Raw genomic sequence first — 17,549 nt, forward strand, 5'->3', positions numbered from 1 at the left:
AAACAAACAAAATTGAAGATGTACTACTATTCTAACTCCAATTAAATGATAAATCTATTTCTGCGGAGGTCTACCCTGTGGCTGGATCCCTCTGGTAGTTTGATGGACAGGGCGTGTCGATACACTGGTAACTTCCTCTCATGTTGAAGCACATTCGGTTCGCTCCACATTGGATGTTCTGCTCCAGACACTCGTCCACATCTGGAGATACAACGAAACAGCTTATTACAGAAGCACTGCTGTGGGATAATAAGCACAGGTCATGGTGATGATGACAGATCTGGCTGGTCCTTACCTTGACAGGTTTTGCCATTGGCCATGAGCCGGTAACCAGCAGGACAGAGACACCTGTGGCTCCCTGGTGTGTTCATACACTCATGTTGACAGGCATCTCTCACCTCACATTCATTGATGTCTGTTGGTATTGCACACACACATACAGAATGATACAGACAAAAAAAACAGACATAAATGATGTATTAAAAAACTTTTTTAAGTGCACAGTCCATTATTATGTTACAATCCTCGATCAGCAGCGACACAAAGAGACAGTGTCGCTCTCTCCCTCATCTCAACCCTGCCTGTCCTCCATAGTTACCTAAACAGCGGCCACCCCTGGACTCAAACCCTTGCTGACAAGCCAGGAAGCCTCGTTGAGAGGAATGTGTGCGAGTCTCTCTGCGGCTACGGCTCCTGTAGCGCCCCCTTGTGGCGGCCGTGTAAGAGTGGTAGCTCTGAGAGGCCAAGTTGTGGTACAGCTGTTGGTAGGAGTTGCGCTCAGGAGAGGATTGAGATGTGCGGTAGCCATATGAGAGACTTTCATAGCTGGGCAGACGCTCCAGGCCAGCGCAGGACTTGCCGTCGCCCAGCAGGTGGCGCCCCGGCGGGCAGGTGCACTTGAAGCTGCCAGGCGTGTTGATGCATTGGTGGGCACAGGGCTGAGGAAGCCGCTCGCACTCATTTATGTCTGCCCCCAGCACAAAGAAACACCAGCACCAGGAAAAGATAAAGGGGGCAGAGAGATAGAAAAGAAGGGTGGAAGGAAAAAAGGTACAAAAACAATGCAGAGGGGGAAAAAGGAACCACAGGATGGAATATGAAAAGGACAAATGGGATGGTGCAGGCCATGAAAATAGAGGAGAAAGATGAGGATGAGGGGGGGGAGAAAGGGGATATGTTAATTACCCCACTGCACAACAATACATTTTCATGTCTCTAAGACAGAAATGTATTGAGACTATATCTTTTTTTGTTTAATTTGAATGAGAGACGGATATTATTTCCTCTCATATCAAATAAAAGCACTGGCATGAAGAAAATAACTTCAGATCTAGTTCACATTTTATCTGAAGACATGATATCAGATTGGTTGGTGATATCAGGTGCAAAACCCAGTTCATAGCAGCTGCTCAAAACAGTGTTTGACAAAGACAGACATCAACGTCCAGGGTTAATGATGTCACAGGGGTAACAGGGAATTAACGCCAATACAAAGCAACACCAGGAAATAGCCAGATTCAAACATGAATGTAATTGTTTGAACGATCAGAAAGGGAAGAGACTGAAAGGAAAGAGAGTGACAGACAACTGTGAGGTAATGGTGCTGGTATTTTTATGTTCAATGTGTAAAAGGAGGAACCATTTATATTTATTTTCCCTTCATGTAGTGCTCTCTCACCCTTTCTCTTACTTGGACAGACTTAGAATAAACCTAGAGCTTCGGACAGCATAAACACCATGCATTTGATCTGTGCAGTAAAAAAAAAAGGTATTTGGATTAAATGTTAGGGGTTAGTAAGATGTTCCCAAAGCAGCATTTAAAGATGTAAGCAAGCAAACAGCAGGATATAGTGCCTGAACTACACTGCAGATGAGAGCAGAGTTATTTTAGATTTTCAGCGGGGGTGAGTCGCCCACACACAAAGAGAAGCAGGACAGGTGATGGAAAGTGCAGGGCAGCAATGTTTCAAAATGCGTGACATATGCATTGCCAATCATCCTCAACTAAAAAGAATGACACATTCGGCTGTGTAAGTATGACCTTCTTATCAGTACTAGAAAATCCCTCTATACAGTATATCATTTTTTATTAGTCTTCTGTTTAACTTTTGTTCCTAATGAGGTGATATACGTACCAACACACGGCCGTCCAACTCCCTGAGATCTGTAGCCACGTGGACAGGTGCAGTGGTAGCTGCCTCTCGTATTCTCGCAGATCTGGTTGTATCTGCACTGATGTGTGCCATCTCTGCACTCATCGATGTCTACAACACAAACCAAAACTTGACTATGAATCCAGCTTTAGTAACTCAGCTTAGAAAATTATGTCATCTCTCAGTCTGTACAGTTTTATAGTCGTTCATCAGCTGAATCTTTCTCGCTGGGCACTCACCTACACATGTCCCGTTGGCACCTTTGGTCATACCATTCGGACACAGGTCGATACAGGTGTAACCTCCCCGTGTGTTTTTGCACTGTTGATCTGAACGACAAACCCTCTGTCTGCACTCGTTTATATCTGAGGTGTAAAGAGAGAAAAGTGGTATAATCAAAAGATCCAACAATATTATTAAATTATTTATTGAATGAAAGTTTTTTGTGAAGAGGGCAGGTTGGAGCTTAGAGTAAAATCTAAGTAACTTATTTTTGAGGTTGACCACTCAGTTACAATGCACAATTGTTTTCCCAAATGTAACATTAATATTGAAAATGACAGGTAAGGAATTTTCACCTATACAACGTCGGTTCCTGAGTTGAAATCCTGGCTCGCAGGCACAGCGATAACTACCAATGGTGTTGAGACAGTGTTGATTGCATGGATTGGACTCCTGGCACTCGTTCACATCTGAGCAACAGGGAACATGTTGTAAGTCAGCTTTAGGAAACTTGAAGAAATACATTTAAAACATGCTTAGTTAATCAAAAAAGCTTGTTGATGTACCTGTGCAGCTGAGACCATCAGCTGTTCTCCTGAAACCACGCCCACAACGCATGACACACCTGTAAGAACCAATAGTGTTCTCACAGTCCTGCCCGTCATGGCACACGTTCCCACCCAGAGAACACTCATCAATGTCTGAGAGAGAGGAGAGTGGCATGTTAATTAATCAATCAATCACCTATTGATGTTATAATGATCCTTAAATTCGATCCAGGTCCAGTATGAGTGTGTGTGTGTGTTTGCTGTGTACCCTGACAGGTCCTGCCATCAGCTGAGATGGTGAGGCCCCAGGGACAGGAGCAGTAGTAGGTGCCCATTGCATTGTGACACGCATGAGAGCAGGGGTTCCCAACTTCACACTCATTTTCATCTGCAGCACATAAAACATAACTTTTTTTTTTGCAATAATCAGAACAGTAAAAACAGTAGTAAACAGTAAACATAAATAGATTCTGGATAGGAACAGCATAATATGTTTGAAAAGACCCTACCTGCACAGTAGGGCCCAGCAGACACCAAAGTGAAGCCCTGTGGACACTGGTTACTGCGGTCACCTGGAATCAGGCGAACATGTTATTATAATTACATTTAAAAGATAAATAAGACAGAGTAACTGTATGACTAACAAAAGCAAAATCACAGACAGTAATTTCTTAGCCCAGTTGAATCCCCCTATCACCCACAGTTGAAATATTATTCCCACAGCGAACTGTATCCTCACCCTTGGTGATACTGGCTTGGATGCTGAACTCCAACACCTCCTCCAGGGGGTGGTATTGAGAGCTGATGGCTGTGGCCTGCAGCATCTCTACCAGGTAGGGCATCTTGCCCTTGGACGGGTCGTAGGAGATGGTGTGGTTCCAAGAGTAGGGAACGCTCTGCCTGTCGATGCTGAACATGCGTGTTGACTGAGCGTAGAGCTGCCCTGGACCCGTCTGGATGTAGTCCTCTGTGTAGTCCTGCAATGAACCAACACAGTACTGGATTATAGCACCGGCTCAATACTGGAATTAGATTTTTAAAAATTCACCTCATATTGCTTATTTCTGTACCTTGATGCTAATGTCAGCATGTGAGGGCAACTGTAAGATGTGTCCATTTACTACAATGTCCAATAACAACGCTCCATCTGAGTCCAGGCCTCTGGCAATGTGGGTCATCCTCAGGATTTCACCTGTTAACATCCAGAAAGTGTGCGTCATACTTCAGCCTACTAACACTAAATATCAGGCAGTGACTGTACAAAAAAAACTTCACAATTTCTGAAGCAACTAACAGGCATCACACTGGACCAACACTGAATATAGGAAGCATAGACAGAAATGAGCCTGTTCATTTTTACCTGTAGCGAACTCCACCTGTGTGTCTCGCCTGAAGACTGCTCCTGTTAGCGTGTAGCCATTGACTGCCTCTCCTACTTCTTGTGCTGTGGTCCAGTAAATAGGATTCAGGATAGAGATGAGCTTCCTCATTGCAGGGCCTTGAATAAAAAGGCAGGAGAAGGGGACATTTCACTCATTGTAGGATTTTATAGAACATAGTAGTAGACAGTAGAAGTAGAAATTGTTCAAGGAAACGTACCTAATGCCCTCGGTATGTTAGAAATAGTGGCTTTGATGATTCTGCCACCAGACTTGCTGTCTGTGATGGTGCCATTGAGGACAGCGATGCCAAATTCGATGTCATTAATGTTGCCTATGATGGTGCCTCGTGCCTTCTGGGGTCCGCCTGACAAAATGAGATGGTATTAATATGTGTCAAGTGTACACAGAGCCACACACAATTACAGTAGATAATTTTTTGAATAGACATCTTACCTGGGCAGGCCTGAGTGTTACACCTGGAGAGCTGTGAAAAGTCTCCTGGGCATGGCCGGCCACCGTTACTTGAAGACGGGCTGTTACAGAGTCGGACACGTGTTCTCTCTCCACCTCCACAGGAAGCAGAGCACTCCCCCCACGGCTGCCATGGACCCCAGTTACCATCAACTGCAATGATGTCAAGTTAGTTAACCACACATTGAGCAGTGCATTAAAGGGATAGTTTAACTTTTTTTGGCAAATTGGCCCATTGCCATAATCCCTATAGTTTTAGGAGTAGGTTTGTTACCTTTAATTGTCATTGCAAGCTATTTTTAGAACGGTGGAGCAGAGCTGTGAGCTGCTCAGAACTACACTACGGAGGCTAATGGGATTTGGGATTATTTCATAGCATGGTGAATGTGCAGGCCACAACTTGTCCACCAGAGCGTTTTGGAGTTGTTGGATTGTGTATTTGATGAGTTTGATGAGGGAAACCAAGAAATCCCATTAGCCTCCGTAGCGTAGCTCTGAGCAGCTTGTGGCTCTGCTCCGCCGTTCTAAAAATAGCTCGCACCGACAATTAAAGGTGAACCTACTACGAAAACTATAGGGATTATGGCAATGGGCCAATTTGCCAAAAATGTTGAACTATCCCTTTAAAATTGTGAACACAGTTTGTATTACTGAGCTTTTCATGAATACAGTAATTGAATTGTTGCCATTTTTCTCACCCAAACAGTTAAGGAATACAACATGAAATGCAAAAACAGGTTTGTTCTACTGATTTAGAGTGCACTTAGAGACATTTCTTGTTTCACTTTAGGAGCTTTTTAAACATTTCTACGAGCATCTACACCCTGACCCTCATTGACGTCACTTCAACACAGTTACAAACAAGATTACTCACCCGGGCAGTTTGCTGTGCTGCATCTCTGTATCTGTGTATCTGCACCTGCACACGCTCTCCCTCCATTAGCAGGTCTGGGGTTGTCACAGGTCCTGTAGCGTCTCATCTGACCCCCGTTACATGTCTTGCTACAGCTGCCCCAGCTACTCCATGGACCCCAGTTACCACTGACTGACAGGCAGTAGAACAGAAAGGAAAAGAGAGAAGCCAAATGTTAAGTAGGTATCCATTTAAGCAGACATTCTTTACAAATAGTACAGATATAGAAAAATGTTTTTCCTGTCATGCATTTGTAAAATCTAAAGCCAAGTAATAGCTGACTCACTGGGGCATGGCTCGCTGTTACAGAAGTCAATGTGCACGTCGTTGCCCTCACACTGCCTGCCGCCGTGCTGAGGGGCAGGGTTCGCGCAAAGACGTGTCCTCTGTCTGGTCCCACCTCCACAGGAAACACTGCAGGCTCCCCAGCTCACCCAGGATGACCACTTCCCATCCACTGAAGAACAAACAAAAAGAAGATACAACACAATCAGTCATCTAGACCTTAATATTTGAACCATTCTTTTAGTGTTGACACTTAAATCTGCTGAGGAACAGACATATATATGAACTAAAATCAGTTTCAATGTGATTTTAGAATAAAGGACAATCCTTACCAGGACAAGGCCTCTCCTTGCATACTTGTGTTTGGGTGTCTGTGCCCTCGCACTGCGGCCCGTCAAAGGCTGGAGGAGGGTTGTTGCACAGCCTGATTCTGGACTGCATACCCTTACCACAAGTCTCACTGCATGGGCTCCATGGTAGCCAAGACCCCCAGTTACCTGCCACTGCAGGAGCATACATACGGAGACTTAGCTTTTGCATTATATTTATAAAGTTTGATTCTGGTGGTTATGCAATCTATTATAGGTAGTTTATATTTGTGTGAGTCTTTAAAGATAGAATAGATGAGTTGAAATGGATACAATTTTGTTTGCTCACCTGGACAAGGTCTGACACTGCACATGATGACTTCCACTGCCTTCCCCTCACATGGCCGGCCTCCATGCTGAGCGGCGGGGTTACTGCAGGTCCGGATCCTGGTTCTGTTGCCCTGACCGCAGGTACGAGAACACTCCTCCCACAGAGACCACTCCGACCAGCTACCATCCACTGCAGAAGGACACAGGTTACAGATTCTCTATCGGCTCACAGTCTGAAAGAACATGCTGTGACATGAGTCCTCTGCCTCTCAGTCTTAAAATCATCCTTACCTGGACAGGGTTTTCCCTGACAACTGCGCGTTTCTGTGTCCAATCCTGCACAGTGGCGTCCTCCATTGGCCGGTAGTGGATTATTACACCGCCTCGCCCTCTTCTGTGCCCCAGCACCGCAGGACACACTGCAAGGACCCCACTCTGCCCACTCTGAGTAGCCCCCATGTACTGAAAAAGACATCGATCCACATTAACACGAGATACAAATTTCCATTTGGTCATTTGGGCTGTTTGATTTATTTCCTTTGGGGGTTTTTTCTTAAAGGATTAATAGATAAATATAAAGAAGATGAGTAAATCTGAGATCTCTGATTGAGATTGTAACGGACAAACTCTCAAAAATTCTTTGTTGGTTTTAACTACACTTGTTATCGTCCAAAATGGAAACTGACTCAAAAATAAGGTGCAATCAAAAAGATGCATAAAGTAGAGCTCACCTCGTACAGTCAGTGTGACCCGGACCAGCACAGATCCAAGGAGGTTTCTTGCCACACATTCATATTCAGAAGTGTCCTCCTTCTGAGCGCTGCTGATCCTGAGGGTGCCATTGGACAGGGTGGAGAAGCGGCTGATGCCCAGCAGCGGGCGCCCCAGGCGAGACCACTCTATCATGGGCGTGGGCTCACCCTCTGCCTGGCAGTTGAGCACAACTGTGGTGCCAGCGTCCACCACTGTCTCCACTGGCTCCACGATGATGGTGGGTGCACCTGGAAGAAGACGGGTGGTGCCATGTGCTTGTCTAATTATCATGTAATTATTATGCCAGACAACTGGAGAAAATACCACCTGATTATGTCACTATGTCCTTTTAAATAGCAACATTAAATCAGATGAGATGAGATTCACATTCTGTTCATGTAGAAAAGCCAGATAATGAATAGGATTGATACAGAGGAAGACAGACACTTACTTTGCAAAGTAAGAGTGACACTCCTTTCCACCACCCCAGCATCGTTTGTTGCCACACACATGTAGTTGCCTGCATCTTCACTCTGTAAACAAATCATAAAAAATAAGCATAGTTCATTGTTATAACAAGGGAAAAATGATGATTATACTAGAGTAGACTCATTTCATGTCATGTTTTCCTACCACTGTGCCATAAATGGCCAGAGAGCCGTTGTCCAGCTGACGTATTCGGTTGCTGATCTGGATGTTTATTCCACTTTTGCTCCACTGGATGGTGGGCAGGGGGTCACCGCGGACCTCACAGTTCAGGATGGCGTTACCGCCAAGAGGTTCAATCCGATTAGCATGAATGTCTCCATCAATAATTGGAGGCTCTGGGACAGAAAAAAGATTCATACACATCTGCCTTGACCTAACGTGTGAGCTAAACAGGTGAAATAACATGACACTGTGGTGTTGTTCTTACCTTTAACATACACAAAGCCCAGTGATTTGATGGTTCCCACATTGTTTTCTGCCACGCAGGTGTAAGTGCCTGAGTCTTCTTTACTCACTCTCTCTATCACCAGCTCACTTCGGCCGTTCATATGATCATAATGAACTACAGCATTCAGAGAAAGACATTATGGGAAAAACATAGTTAAAATGTCAATTTTATCTTTTAATGTATGACACAAAGCTACATAAAAAAAAAGATTTTGTGGTGTGATATGTGGAGACGTTTCCTTACCTGGGATGATGTTGTTGTTGAGGGCCCATGTGATCCTGGGTGGGGGGATGCCACTGACTCCACAGGCCAGCAGAAGGCGTTCTCCCTTGTTGAGAGCCACATCAGTGGGCAGCTCAGTGAAGACAGGGTGGGTATGAACGGCCAGGGTCACTGTCCGACTGTCCTGCCCCACCTCATTAGTGGCAACACAGGTGTACCTACCGGCGTCATCAGGCTGGTGCCAAGTAGAGACACAAGATATCGGCTTAGTATGTGTTAAAAATGTATTGTTAGCATTCCCAAAAGCTAGTGCAGATAAATAACTTGCTGCTTTTTATTTTCTAAACATAATTCTTACCTGAACAATGTCTATAACCAGCTCTCCAGAGGGCAGGATAGTGTACTCCCCTGTGCTTTCACTGATAGGACTACCATCCTTCTCCCAGGACAGGCTGGGATGAGGAACCCCCTCTGCCACACACACCAGCTGGGCCTGGCTGCTCTCCACCACTGCCACCTCCTGCTCTCCACCACGGATGGATGGAGGAACTGCAAGGGTAAGGGGTGCAATTTTCATTTCCACTTATATTACAATATAAATATATTGGTCTGATTGTGGCAAATTAGCTGGATCACTTTATGGAAAAAGGCATTGGTAAAGCAGCAGGAACATCATCTTTGTGGTTTTAAAATCAAGATAAATTTGTGAACACACCAGAAATATACAAATAACAGTGAAATGACCACAACCTACTCTGTACAGTGAGGCTCATCTCGAGGCTGACAGTTCCCGCTGCGTTGGCAGCTGTACATGTGTATCGTCCAGTGTCACTGGGTTGGATGAAGGCGATCTGCAGGGAGCCTGAACCGAGAACCCGCTGTCGCACAGATTCACTCAGCGGCTGCCCGTCTTTATGCCATGAGACGGAGGGAGGAGGGGAGCCGTCGGCCTGGCACTGCAGCGTCACGGAGGAGTCCACGGGTGCCAGGTACTTCTGAGTCTCTGAGCTGATCACAGGAGGCACTGCAGGACACAGCGCAGGCAGAGATGTCACATGCAGTCAGTATAGGGCAATATTAGCAAGAGAATGAATCAGTGTTGATGTGCAAAACTTTACATGTGACCTACTGTACCTTGTACTTTGAGTTTGGTCTTCCCCAGTGCAGTGCCAGCTGGGTTTTGAGCCACACATATGTATGTACCAGAGTCTGAGACCGAAGCCTTGGAGATCTGCAGGCTTCCATTGGGCAGCACAGTGAAACTTCCACCTAGCATAAAGCAAAAGGCATGATGTTATGACTCACTGCTGAGAGTTTGATCATCACCACACACGGACACGGTGATTTACCTGTGGTGGGTATGTTGATGCCCTCCTTCTGCCAGGTGATGGTGGGCCTGGGCGAGCCTGTGGCCCTGCAGGGCAGAGTGATGGGGTTATTGAGGATGACATCCAAGGCAGGTGGGTGGGACTGGATCACTGGAAGCTCTGAGGAGGCAGATGGGAAATGGTTGTCATTCAGAATGATGACAAAAATATAAACAACAGATTTTATTCAGCAGTAGGGGCATAAAATTAATATATATAATCCTAAATTAAAGAAAAAGCTTTTGAAATGTATTAAGTCTGATGCTGAAAATCCTTAATGATGTTCAGTATTGAGGCAAATAATGAGATCTCTTCCCCCCATTTCTATGTCAGGTGCTGGGAAATGGCCAGATTTGGTTATTTTGTTCCAGATGCAGGAAGGTTTTTGGACATCTGTCACCACAGCTCCATTAGGAACAAAAGCAGGAACCTTGTCAGACACAGCACATACAGTAAGTGATTATTTTACTCTTCGTGTCTGGCCAAGTCTCAGGAGCCATACACAATCAGATCTCAATCTACTGAAAAAAAAATAAACATAAGCCAAAATGTTTAAGAGTAATTTCACTAAATGATATACTGTACCCATGTAGAGACTTGTGGTCATCAAACAAAAGAAAAACACAATTAATAAATTAAGGTCAGAATTTGATGCACCGTTTCCTGACTTATTCTTACCCTGCACTGTGAGTTGTATGTGGCGTTGGGTGGAGCCCGCAGCGTTCTTCGCTGTGCATGAGTAGCGTCCAGCATGACTGAGCTCAGCGGAGGTTATTTCCACTGGTCCTGAGGAAAGAATAACAAAGACCTCATCAGCATAATTATTTCCCAAGGTCCCACTCGTAGGACAATAAGACACTGTACTGTTTTCTACATGGATCTTATATTGTCTTTTTTTTTGTCCAAAAACAGGCCAGGCCAATACAAACATACATTTGTGAATGTTTGTGCCTGTGTAACATTTTGATTATAAAACATGAATATTAGTCTCCTTTTAAATGAGATCAGAGTTACAATTGTAACTGCACTGGCAACTTATCCACAACTACATTTTAATTATCTTCACTGAACAGTATCTGCATCATGCTGACCTGAGGGCAGGATGCTGTATCCTTGTCCCTCTCTGGGAATCTTCATGCCGTCCTTGGTCCAGTGGATCGTGGGCTCAGGGACACCAGATGCAGTGCAGGCGATGACCACCGGGGAGAGTCTGGTTACAGTTAACTCAGTGGGCTCATCTGCTATTGATGGAGGAACTGTGTGGGAGAAGAGAGGAGAGTGGTGAGAGCAGGGCATTAAAATTATGTGTTTTTTTCTCATTGATTGACACACTTTTTAGATGTGGAAATAAATGTGCATGATAAAAAACATTTTTAATGTTGAAGCTGTTAAATAATGCTGTGTTACTGACCGTGGACGGTGAGGTTGATGGATCTGGAGTTTTGCCCTGCCTCATTAGAGACCACACACTCATACACTGCTGTGTCCTCCACTGTGGGAGCTATAACCACCAGGGAGCCTGATGATAGTAATCTGGAAACAATGGAAAACAGGTTAAGTCAGCATTTGAGAGTAACTGCACTGAACATTTTATTTGGTTTACCCATAAAAGAATTCTAAATTTTGAGATCTGTTTCTTTCTGTGAAGCCTTGAGATGAGTTTTTTTTTTTTAAGATCTTGAATTAGGAAACGGAGAGGGAGAAAACCTGGATCAACCTGTACATATTCTGGTTCTGGTCAGTATTGAGGGCTCGACCGTTTTTCTTCCAGCTGACAGTGGGTTTGGGAATGCCGGAGGCGTCGCAGGACAGGGTGGTCTGAACGTTGACTGTGACCGTTACATTGGTGCGACCGTCGGCAATAGAAGGAGGCACTGAAAGAAGAGAAGCAGGGATCATAATATTACTGAGAGCCTGTATTTGTGGTTGATGGAGATTAAGTTTTATTTATTACCCACCGTAAACCTGCAGATCTACTCTCTTGCGTTGCGTCCCGGCCTGGTTTGTCGCCATGCACAAGTAGCGTCCCGTGTCAGTCACATGAGCAGAGTGGATGTGTAAAGACCCATCCTCTGCAAACGTGTACCTGTACACATTCATACAAATAGGACCAGAAATGTAACAGTTGTATCATAATGATAGTAATAGTGTTTGAGGATACAGTCGGTGATAACATCAGTACTGTGGGACATTTGTCTTTACCTGGGGTTGTTTCCTGCCAATATTGCACCATGTTTCCTCCAGGTGACACGAGGAGCTGGGACTCCACTTACAATACACTCAAGCACTGCCGGCTGGTCAATGTGGACTGACACCGTCTGTGGGCCGTCCTTGATAGTTGGAGCCACTGAGGGAACAGTTGACAGGTTGACAGATATATGGATTACATTTATTTTTACCTTTTTTTTTTCTTTTGCATTTTTTAAAGATTTTATAACGTAAAAAACAACAACTACCAAACATGTGTGAGAAAAAACATAAAACAGAATAATCAGACAATGTTATAACAAAGTAAAAAAAAACAAATTCAAATAATTACATAAGGTTTCAGTCAGAGGACACATTTTCATCAATATATGCACAACTAACACATCTAGACTGAGTACTTACTTACAGTTGCATATGCCTATATACTGTACATATATACTGTATATATTTGTCATTTGTTATTTGTTATCAGCACAATATTTAAGGAAGGAATTGTAAAAAGACAAATCCTCTTCTTCAGGGCTATTAGAAAGGGTATAACTCAAAATATTCAGTATGTATATACATTGAAAAACTATAACTGTACCATTGACAGCCAGGTTAAACTGCCGTGTGGTCTTGCCAGCAATGTTACTCGCCACACAGGTATACTGAGCCCTGTCGCTGAGCTCAGCCACGTTGATCTGCAAGTAGCGGCCAGCAGACAGAATCCGCACTCGGGCAGAGGCCTGCAGAGAGATTTGAAAAAAAAGTTATCTGTGAATAAACCTAAGGAGAAATCACATATTTTATGGATAATTGTGTGTTTTATGTCTTTATATTTCTTACCTGCAGCGGTTGGCCATTTTTTAACCAGGTCAGAGTTGGAGGTGGAACGGCGTCCGATTTGCACTCAAGAGTCACCTGTCTGTTCTGCAGCACTGATATATTCTGAGGTGTACTCTCTCCCGCAATGTTAGGGGGGACTGTGACAGAGAAACCAAACAGATAAAGGTGTGAGCACATGGATTTTATAACCAAGACAAATTTCAACTAAAATTAAATATCTTATTTTTTCTTTTTCTTTGATAAAGAATAATAGAGAAAATACAGCTATGTACAGTATGAATCTGTATGTATGTATGAGTATGTCTCTATATATATATGTAAAAAACAATAAAGAAACACACTGTGTATATACAAATCTATGTTACCTACCATGCACTCGAACCTGGAACTCCTTGTCATCGTCTCCTGCTGGACTGTTGGCTAAGCAGCTGTATCTGCCTGTGTCCTCCAACTAAGAACAAGTGTGAAAGAAAAAAGGATAAGAGCTGCAGTTATAATAGGTTTATTTCCGTCGGTTTATGGAGAAGTGATGATGAGAAGAGGGATTTCACTCCTAATTATTCCTGGTCACTGACCTGTGCTGAAGCCACACGGAGCGTTTCTCCTCCCCGGAGGAGGCGCAGACTGTCAGTCTGCGGGAGAGGGCGTCCGTCCTTCAGCCAGGTCAGAGAGGGTGTGGGGATACCTGTGGCCTCACAGTGAAGCTCCAGGACGTTGTTGACCACCACCGATACTTCCTCTGGTACACCTGAGCCCTTGATGTGTGGAGGGTCTGAACGAGAAGATGGTATTGTCTTACTTGGCCCGTGTTTCTTAAAAAATGACACCTGCAAAACGTCTGCATCACTTTCCTCTCTTTATACTCACTCAGCACTTTCAGGTTGAAGTGGCGGCTCGCTTGACCGGCGGTGTTGTTAGCCACACAGGTGTAGCGTCCCGTGTCGTTGACCTGGGCCTGGCTGATCTGTAGAGTGGTGTTCAGGTTGAGGAATCTGAGGTGAGAGTCAGGGACTAGGGTCACTGCCTCTTTGATCCAGGACACAGTGGGGGCCGGCGTCCCGTCGGCAATACACAACAGAGACACCACATTTCCTCTGACTACAGTTACGTCCTCTGTGCTCCCTGCTCCATCCAGACCAGGAGGGACTGAGGAGAGCAAGACGAGATAATTGATTATCATGCATTGGCAAACAGGACAATAGTGTTTGAGAAAAAACATTTTCCTACTCACCATACACCTGCAGATTGTAATGTCTGTTGTCCACACCTGCCCTGTTTGATGCAACACAGGTGTAGGTGCCGCCATCAGACACCTGGGTTCGTGTAATTCTGGCAGATAGAAAAAAAAAAAAGATGGTAAAAATGGTACAAGATGTGAAAATCCTGATGTCTTTTCACTCTCACTAAGAGGTGCAAACTCCATATAGATCTTACATTTGCACATATGGATATAAACAACGTATTTGACCAATTGTCAAAAAAGCATTGCAGTAGCGGAGGTGAAGTGAAAGACTGATCCACGTAAGGCCCAGTTTGTCTTATACTGTATAGTGCAAAGTGTCATGAAGGAAAGATGGATGCAACATGCTCTGAGACAGAAAATTGGTCATCAAATATGATAGTGAGGGTTCTCACAAATGAGATGAAGATATCCTGATTGGCCGATATCATACCCATATGATGTTATTTAGCAATTATTTCAAATTAAAATGTCTTAAAAGGGTTCTGACACGAAACCAGCGTTTAGACTTAGGGATGTGCATGCTTTTTCTATTTTTTCATCAAATTAAAATGTCTGACCATCATCCCCCATGTATAGGAAACAAGAGAAAGTTGTTCCTAAAGCATCACCATGTGTTACACCCTGTCCACTGACCTACCGGAGCACCTGTCCTGCAGAGAGGAGCCGTATGTGGGAGGAGACCGGCAGCGGGAGGCCGTTTCTCAGCCAGTTGAGTTGAGGAGGAGGGGAGCCAGTGGCGACGCACTCAATGTTGACCGAACTGTCCAGAACTGTGGTCAACTCCTCGGCTGACTCCGTGTTGCCGTCTATCACAGGAGGCACTGACAGGACAAACAGAGAGTAAAAAAATTAGTGACGGACAAATGAGATGAATTATACTTTAAAGTTGGCAAAGTTGCTTAAATGTAAATGAGAATAAACCCACCATACACATTCAGATTGAATATCCTGTCCTCCTCTCCTGCAGTGTTGCTGGCCACACAGGTGTACTTGCCACTATCGGTGGTGTGAGCTCTGATCAAGGTGAGTGAGCTGCCATCTGGACTGATCCTGAACACAAAGGCAACATAGCATCATTGTTATGATTATTATAGCATAACTTTTCCTTGCATTTAATTCTTTTTTTGCTTGTTTTGGCAGACTTAACTGTACCTGAGACCTTTGTTATCTGCATTCTTGATGACTTCTCCGTCCTTCAGCCACTGGACGGTTGGAGGTGGGGTTCCCTGGACTCGACAAACCAGCTGGATGCTTTCATTTAGCAGAACTCCCATCTCACTGGGCAGCTCTGATCCAGAGATACTGGGAGGGACTAAGACAAAACCACTGGTGTTAGCAGCAAATTATTATCTGGTAAGTTAACACAGAAGTTACATATGAATTAGATGGCATTACACATTACGCATTATTATGTCTCAAAAAAGTTTAACTAATTTTTCCACAGTGGATTGAGACTTGAACACATGCAGTTACCTTGTATGGTGAGGTGGTAGCTCTTACGTGCTTTTCCCTCCACGTTGGAGGCCAAGCATGTGTACGTGCCGCTGTCAGAGAGCTGTGACCGTGCGATCTGAAGCTTGCTGCCTCCTGAGAAGATGTGCATCTCCAGAGACTCTGAATTCTCTAAAGAAACAACAAGTTCAGACGTTTGGCATCAAATTAAATGACACTGGCAGAGCTACTTGCACCTAGTTATATCACAGGCTGATAATAAATCATAAACGCATACCAATGCGTCGTCCATTCTTCAACCAAGTGAGGCTGGGTGGCGGGATACCAGTGGCATCACAGGAAAAGATGACTGGGTTACTGATGGTTTCCACCACTCTCTCCTCTGCTGGGCCATCAATACTGGGAGGTACTGAGGAGGGAAAGAGGGAGAGATTTCTCTTTAACATTAAGTGTTAAATGTTGTTCCTTTTTATGAGTTTTTGATATTTTGAATAAACCAATATTTAGAAAGACGCTACCATAAATATTCAAGTGGAAGTTCTTGTCCACCTGGCCAGCAACATTGGTGGCCTTGCAAACATATTGTCCTGTGTCAGACACCTGAAAAAGAGAAACAACACATAAAGCAGATGCACAAAAAACAATTCACATGTACTATCATTTGTTTGAAGGGATTTCTCCATCTTTTATTCATCTACTGATTAACCATTAGGACTGTACTTTAGACTGTATCAGGTCATATTTCCCCACAGGTCAAAAACACACATGTCCCTTACTGTAAAAATTGGTGTATTATTTATTTCTAGAAAATATGACAGTGTATAGCTTCCCAATCACTAATGGCAGTTACCATAGCAACTGTGGTCGAGATAAGACCCTCAGAGACAGGATGAGTCTATAAAAAGCTGTAAAACACCTTGTAACCATAGCACCCCCCAGCTTCATGATTAAATACACATATTCTCTAAGTTAAGTATTGTGATATACAAATAATGTGAGCTAATGTTATTGAATAATATTCACACACGTATGGATAAAATGTGGCTCCCTGAAGAATAGACTAAGTTATAAGGTTAAATATGGACAGCTAGAAGAGTGTTGACTTCTACTGCTCATCGCTCTTCTCCTTGACCGATCAATCTTCACTAAATGCTTCCGCTTTTCTCTTGCACTAAAAGCCACAAAATCTCACACAAAAACACAAATCTCACCTCCGAGCCTTTGATCTGAAGCATCTGTCCCTCTGCCAGGATGCGCAGGTTGGCCGATTCTGTCACCACCCTCCCGTTCTTGTACCAGGTGATGGTGGGAGGAGGGACAGCATTGGACTCGCACTCGAGGGTCACTGATTTACCTACAAGCACGTTCACCACCACCGGAGAGTCTCCGCTGCTGTCCCTGATACTGGGAGGAACTGGTAAACAACGGGGGACAGGACAGAAAAACACAGACTGTCAGTTTATTAAGTAAAATGAGAGGTGAAAGTTAGACGCTCAGTGTGCACATGTAGACTGACCAAAAACTGTGAGGTAGATGTGTTTGTACGCCTCTCCAGCTGGATTCATGGCCACACAGCTGTACTTTCCTCCATCGGATACTTTTGCTTTCAGGATCTGCAGCGTGCGGCCACCTGAGGGAACAAATGGGCACAGATGCTGTAGTCAGTTTGTACTGGAAATCCTGTTTATTCTTTCAATCGCAATACCACTTGTTGCCTTTTGTTACATGCTATACCTGGCATGATGAGTGCATTTGTGTTGCCTTGAATGGGGCCTTTATCATTTAGCCAACTCAAGGTGGGAGGGGGGAAACCAGTAGCTTCGCAAGAGAGTGACACAAAGTTGTTCACCACCACTGTCACGTTCTCAGGGCTCAGGCCGATAATGGTGGGAGGAACTGAAAGGAAAACATGAGAAAGCATAGTAAT

At 44.3% G+C, this 17,549-nt stretch overlaps 1 protein-coding gene across 2 annotated transcripts in view; it reads right to left on the reverse strand.

Moving 5' to 3' along the window:
• Positions 1-17,549, reverse strand: part of hmcn1 (hemicentin 1) — an 82,061-nt gene that overhangs the window by 1,202 nt on the left and 63,310 nt on the right. Inside the window, exons 58-106 of one of the 2 annotated variants that reach the window (XM_085774844.1) lie at positions 17,357-17,518; positions 17,139-17,252; positions 16,834-17,036; positions 16,141-16,222; positions 15,900-16,031; positions 15,644-15,793; positions 15,323-15,482; positions 15,096-15,220; positions 14,808-14,991; positions 14,159-14,256; positions 13,795-14,073; positions 13,503-13,699; positions 13,297-13,378; positions 12,928-13,064; positions 12,686-12,827; positions 12,094-12,238; positions 11,850-11,977; positions 11,609-11,765; positions 11,303-11,424; positions 10,983-11,147; positions 10,570-10,677; positions 9,874-10,011; positions 9,659-9,793; positions 9,279-9,548; positions 8,883-9,073; positions 8,546-8,759; positions 8,282-8,416; positions 7,999-8,189; positions 7,817-7,898; positions 7,344-7,613; positions 6,904-7,074; positions 6,632-6,802; positions 6,307-6,477; positions 5,976-6,146; positions 5,651-5,821; positions 4,759-4,929; positions 4,523-4,669; positions 4,284-4,421; positions 3,994-4,115; positions 3,663-3,900; positions 3,433-3,495; positions 3,192-3,311; positions 2,942-3,076; positions 2,732-2,845; positions 2,393-2,518; positions 2,136-2,264; positions 599-967; positions 296-415; positions 75-201 (exon numbers count right to left, since the gene is read on the reverse strand). In XM_085774844.1, the coding sequence (XP_085630970.1) occupies positions 75-201; positions 296-415; positions 599-967; positions 2,136-2,264; positions 2,393-2,518; positions 2,732-2,845; positions 2,942-3,076; positions 3,192-3,311; positions 3,433-3,495; positions 3,663-3,900; positions 3,994-4,115; positions 4,284-4,421; positions 4,523-4,669; positions 4,759-4,929; positions 5,651-5,821; positions 5,976-6,146; positions 6,307-6,477; positions 6,632-6,802; positions 6,904-7,074; positions 7,344-7,613; positions 7,817-7,898; positions 7,999-8,189; positions 8,282-8,416; positions 8,546-8,759; positions 8,883-9,073; positions 9,279-9,548; positions 9,659-9,793; positions 9,874-10,011; positions 10,570-10,677; positions 10,983-11,147; positions 11,303-11,424; positions 11,609-11,765; positions 11,850-11,977; positions 12,094-12,238; positions 12,686-12,827; positions 12,928-13,064; positions 13,297-13,378; positions 13,503-13,699; positions 13,795-14,073; positions 14,159-14,256; positions 14,808-14,991; positions 15,096-15,220; positions 15,323-15,482; positions 15,644-15,793; positions 15,900-16,031; positions 16,141-16,222; positions 16,834-17,036; positions 17,139-17,252; positions 17,357-17,518 (7,672 nt within the window). The remainder of the gene's footprint in view (positions 1-74; positions 202-295; positions 416-598; positions 968-2,135; positions 2,265-2,392; positions 2,519-2,731; positions 2,846-2,941; positions 3,077-3,191; positions 3,312-3,432; positions 3,496-3,662; positions 3,901-3,993; positions 4,116-4,283; positions 4,422-4,522; positions 4,670-4,758; positions 4,930-5,650; positions 5,822-5,975; positions 6,147-6,306; positions 6,478-6,631; positions 6,803-6,903; positions 7,075-7,343; positions 7,614-7,816; positions 7,899-7,998; positions 8,190-8,281; positions 8,417-8,545; positions 8,760-8,882; positions 9,074-9,278; positions 9,549-9,658; positions 9,794-9,873; positions 10,012-10,569; positions 10,678-10,982; positions 11,148-11,302; positions 11,425-11,608; positions 11,766-11,849; positions 11,978-12,093; positions 12,239-12,685; positions 12,828-12,927; positions 13,065-13,296; positions 13,379-13,502; positions 13,700-13,794; positions 14,074-14,158; positions 14,257-14,807; positions 14,992-15,095; positions 15,221-15,322; positions 15,483-15,643; positions 15,794-15,899; positions 16,032-16,140; positions 16,223-16,833; positions 17,037-17,138; positions 17,253-17,356; positions 17,519-17,549) is intronic. The other variant, XM_085774845.1, reaches the window with a different exon arrangement.

This window comes from Trachurus japonicus, chromosome 4 (assembly GCF_045865225.1).
Source record: "Trachurus japonicus isolate A0001 chromosome 4, Traja_1.0".
NCBI classification, from domain to species: domain Eukaryota; kingdom Metazoa; phylum Chordata; class Actinopteri; order Carangiformes; family Carangidae; genus Trachurus; species Trachurus japonicus.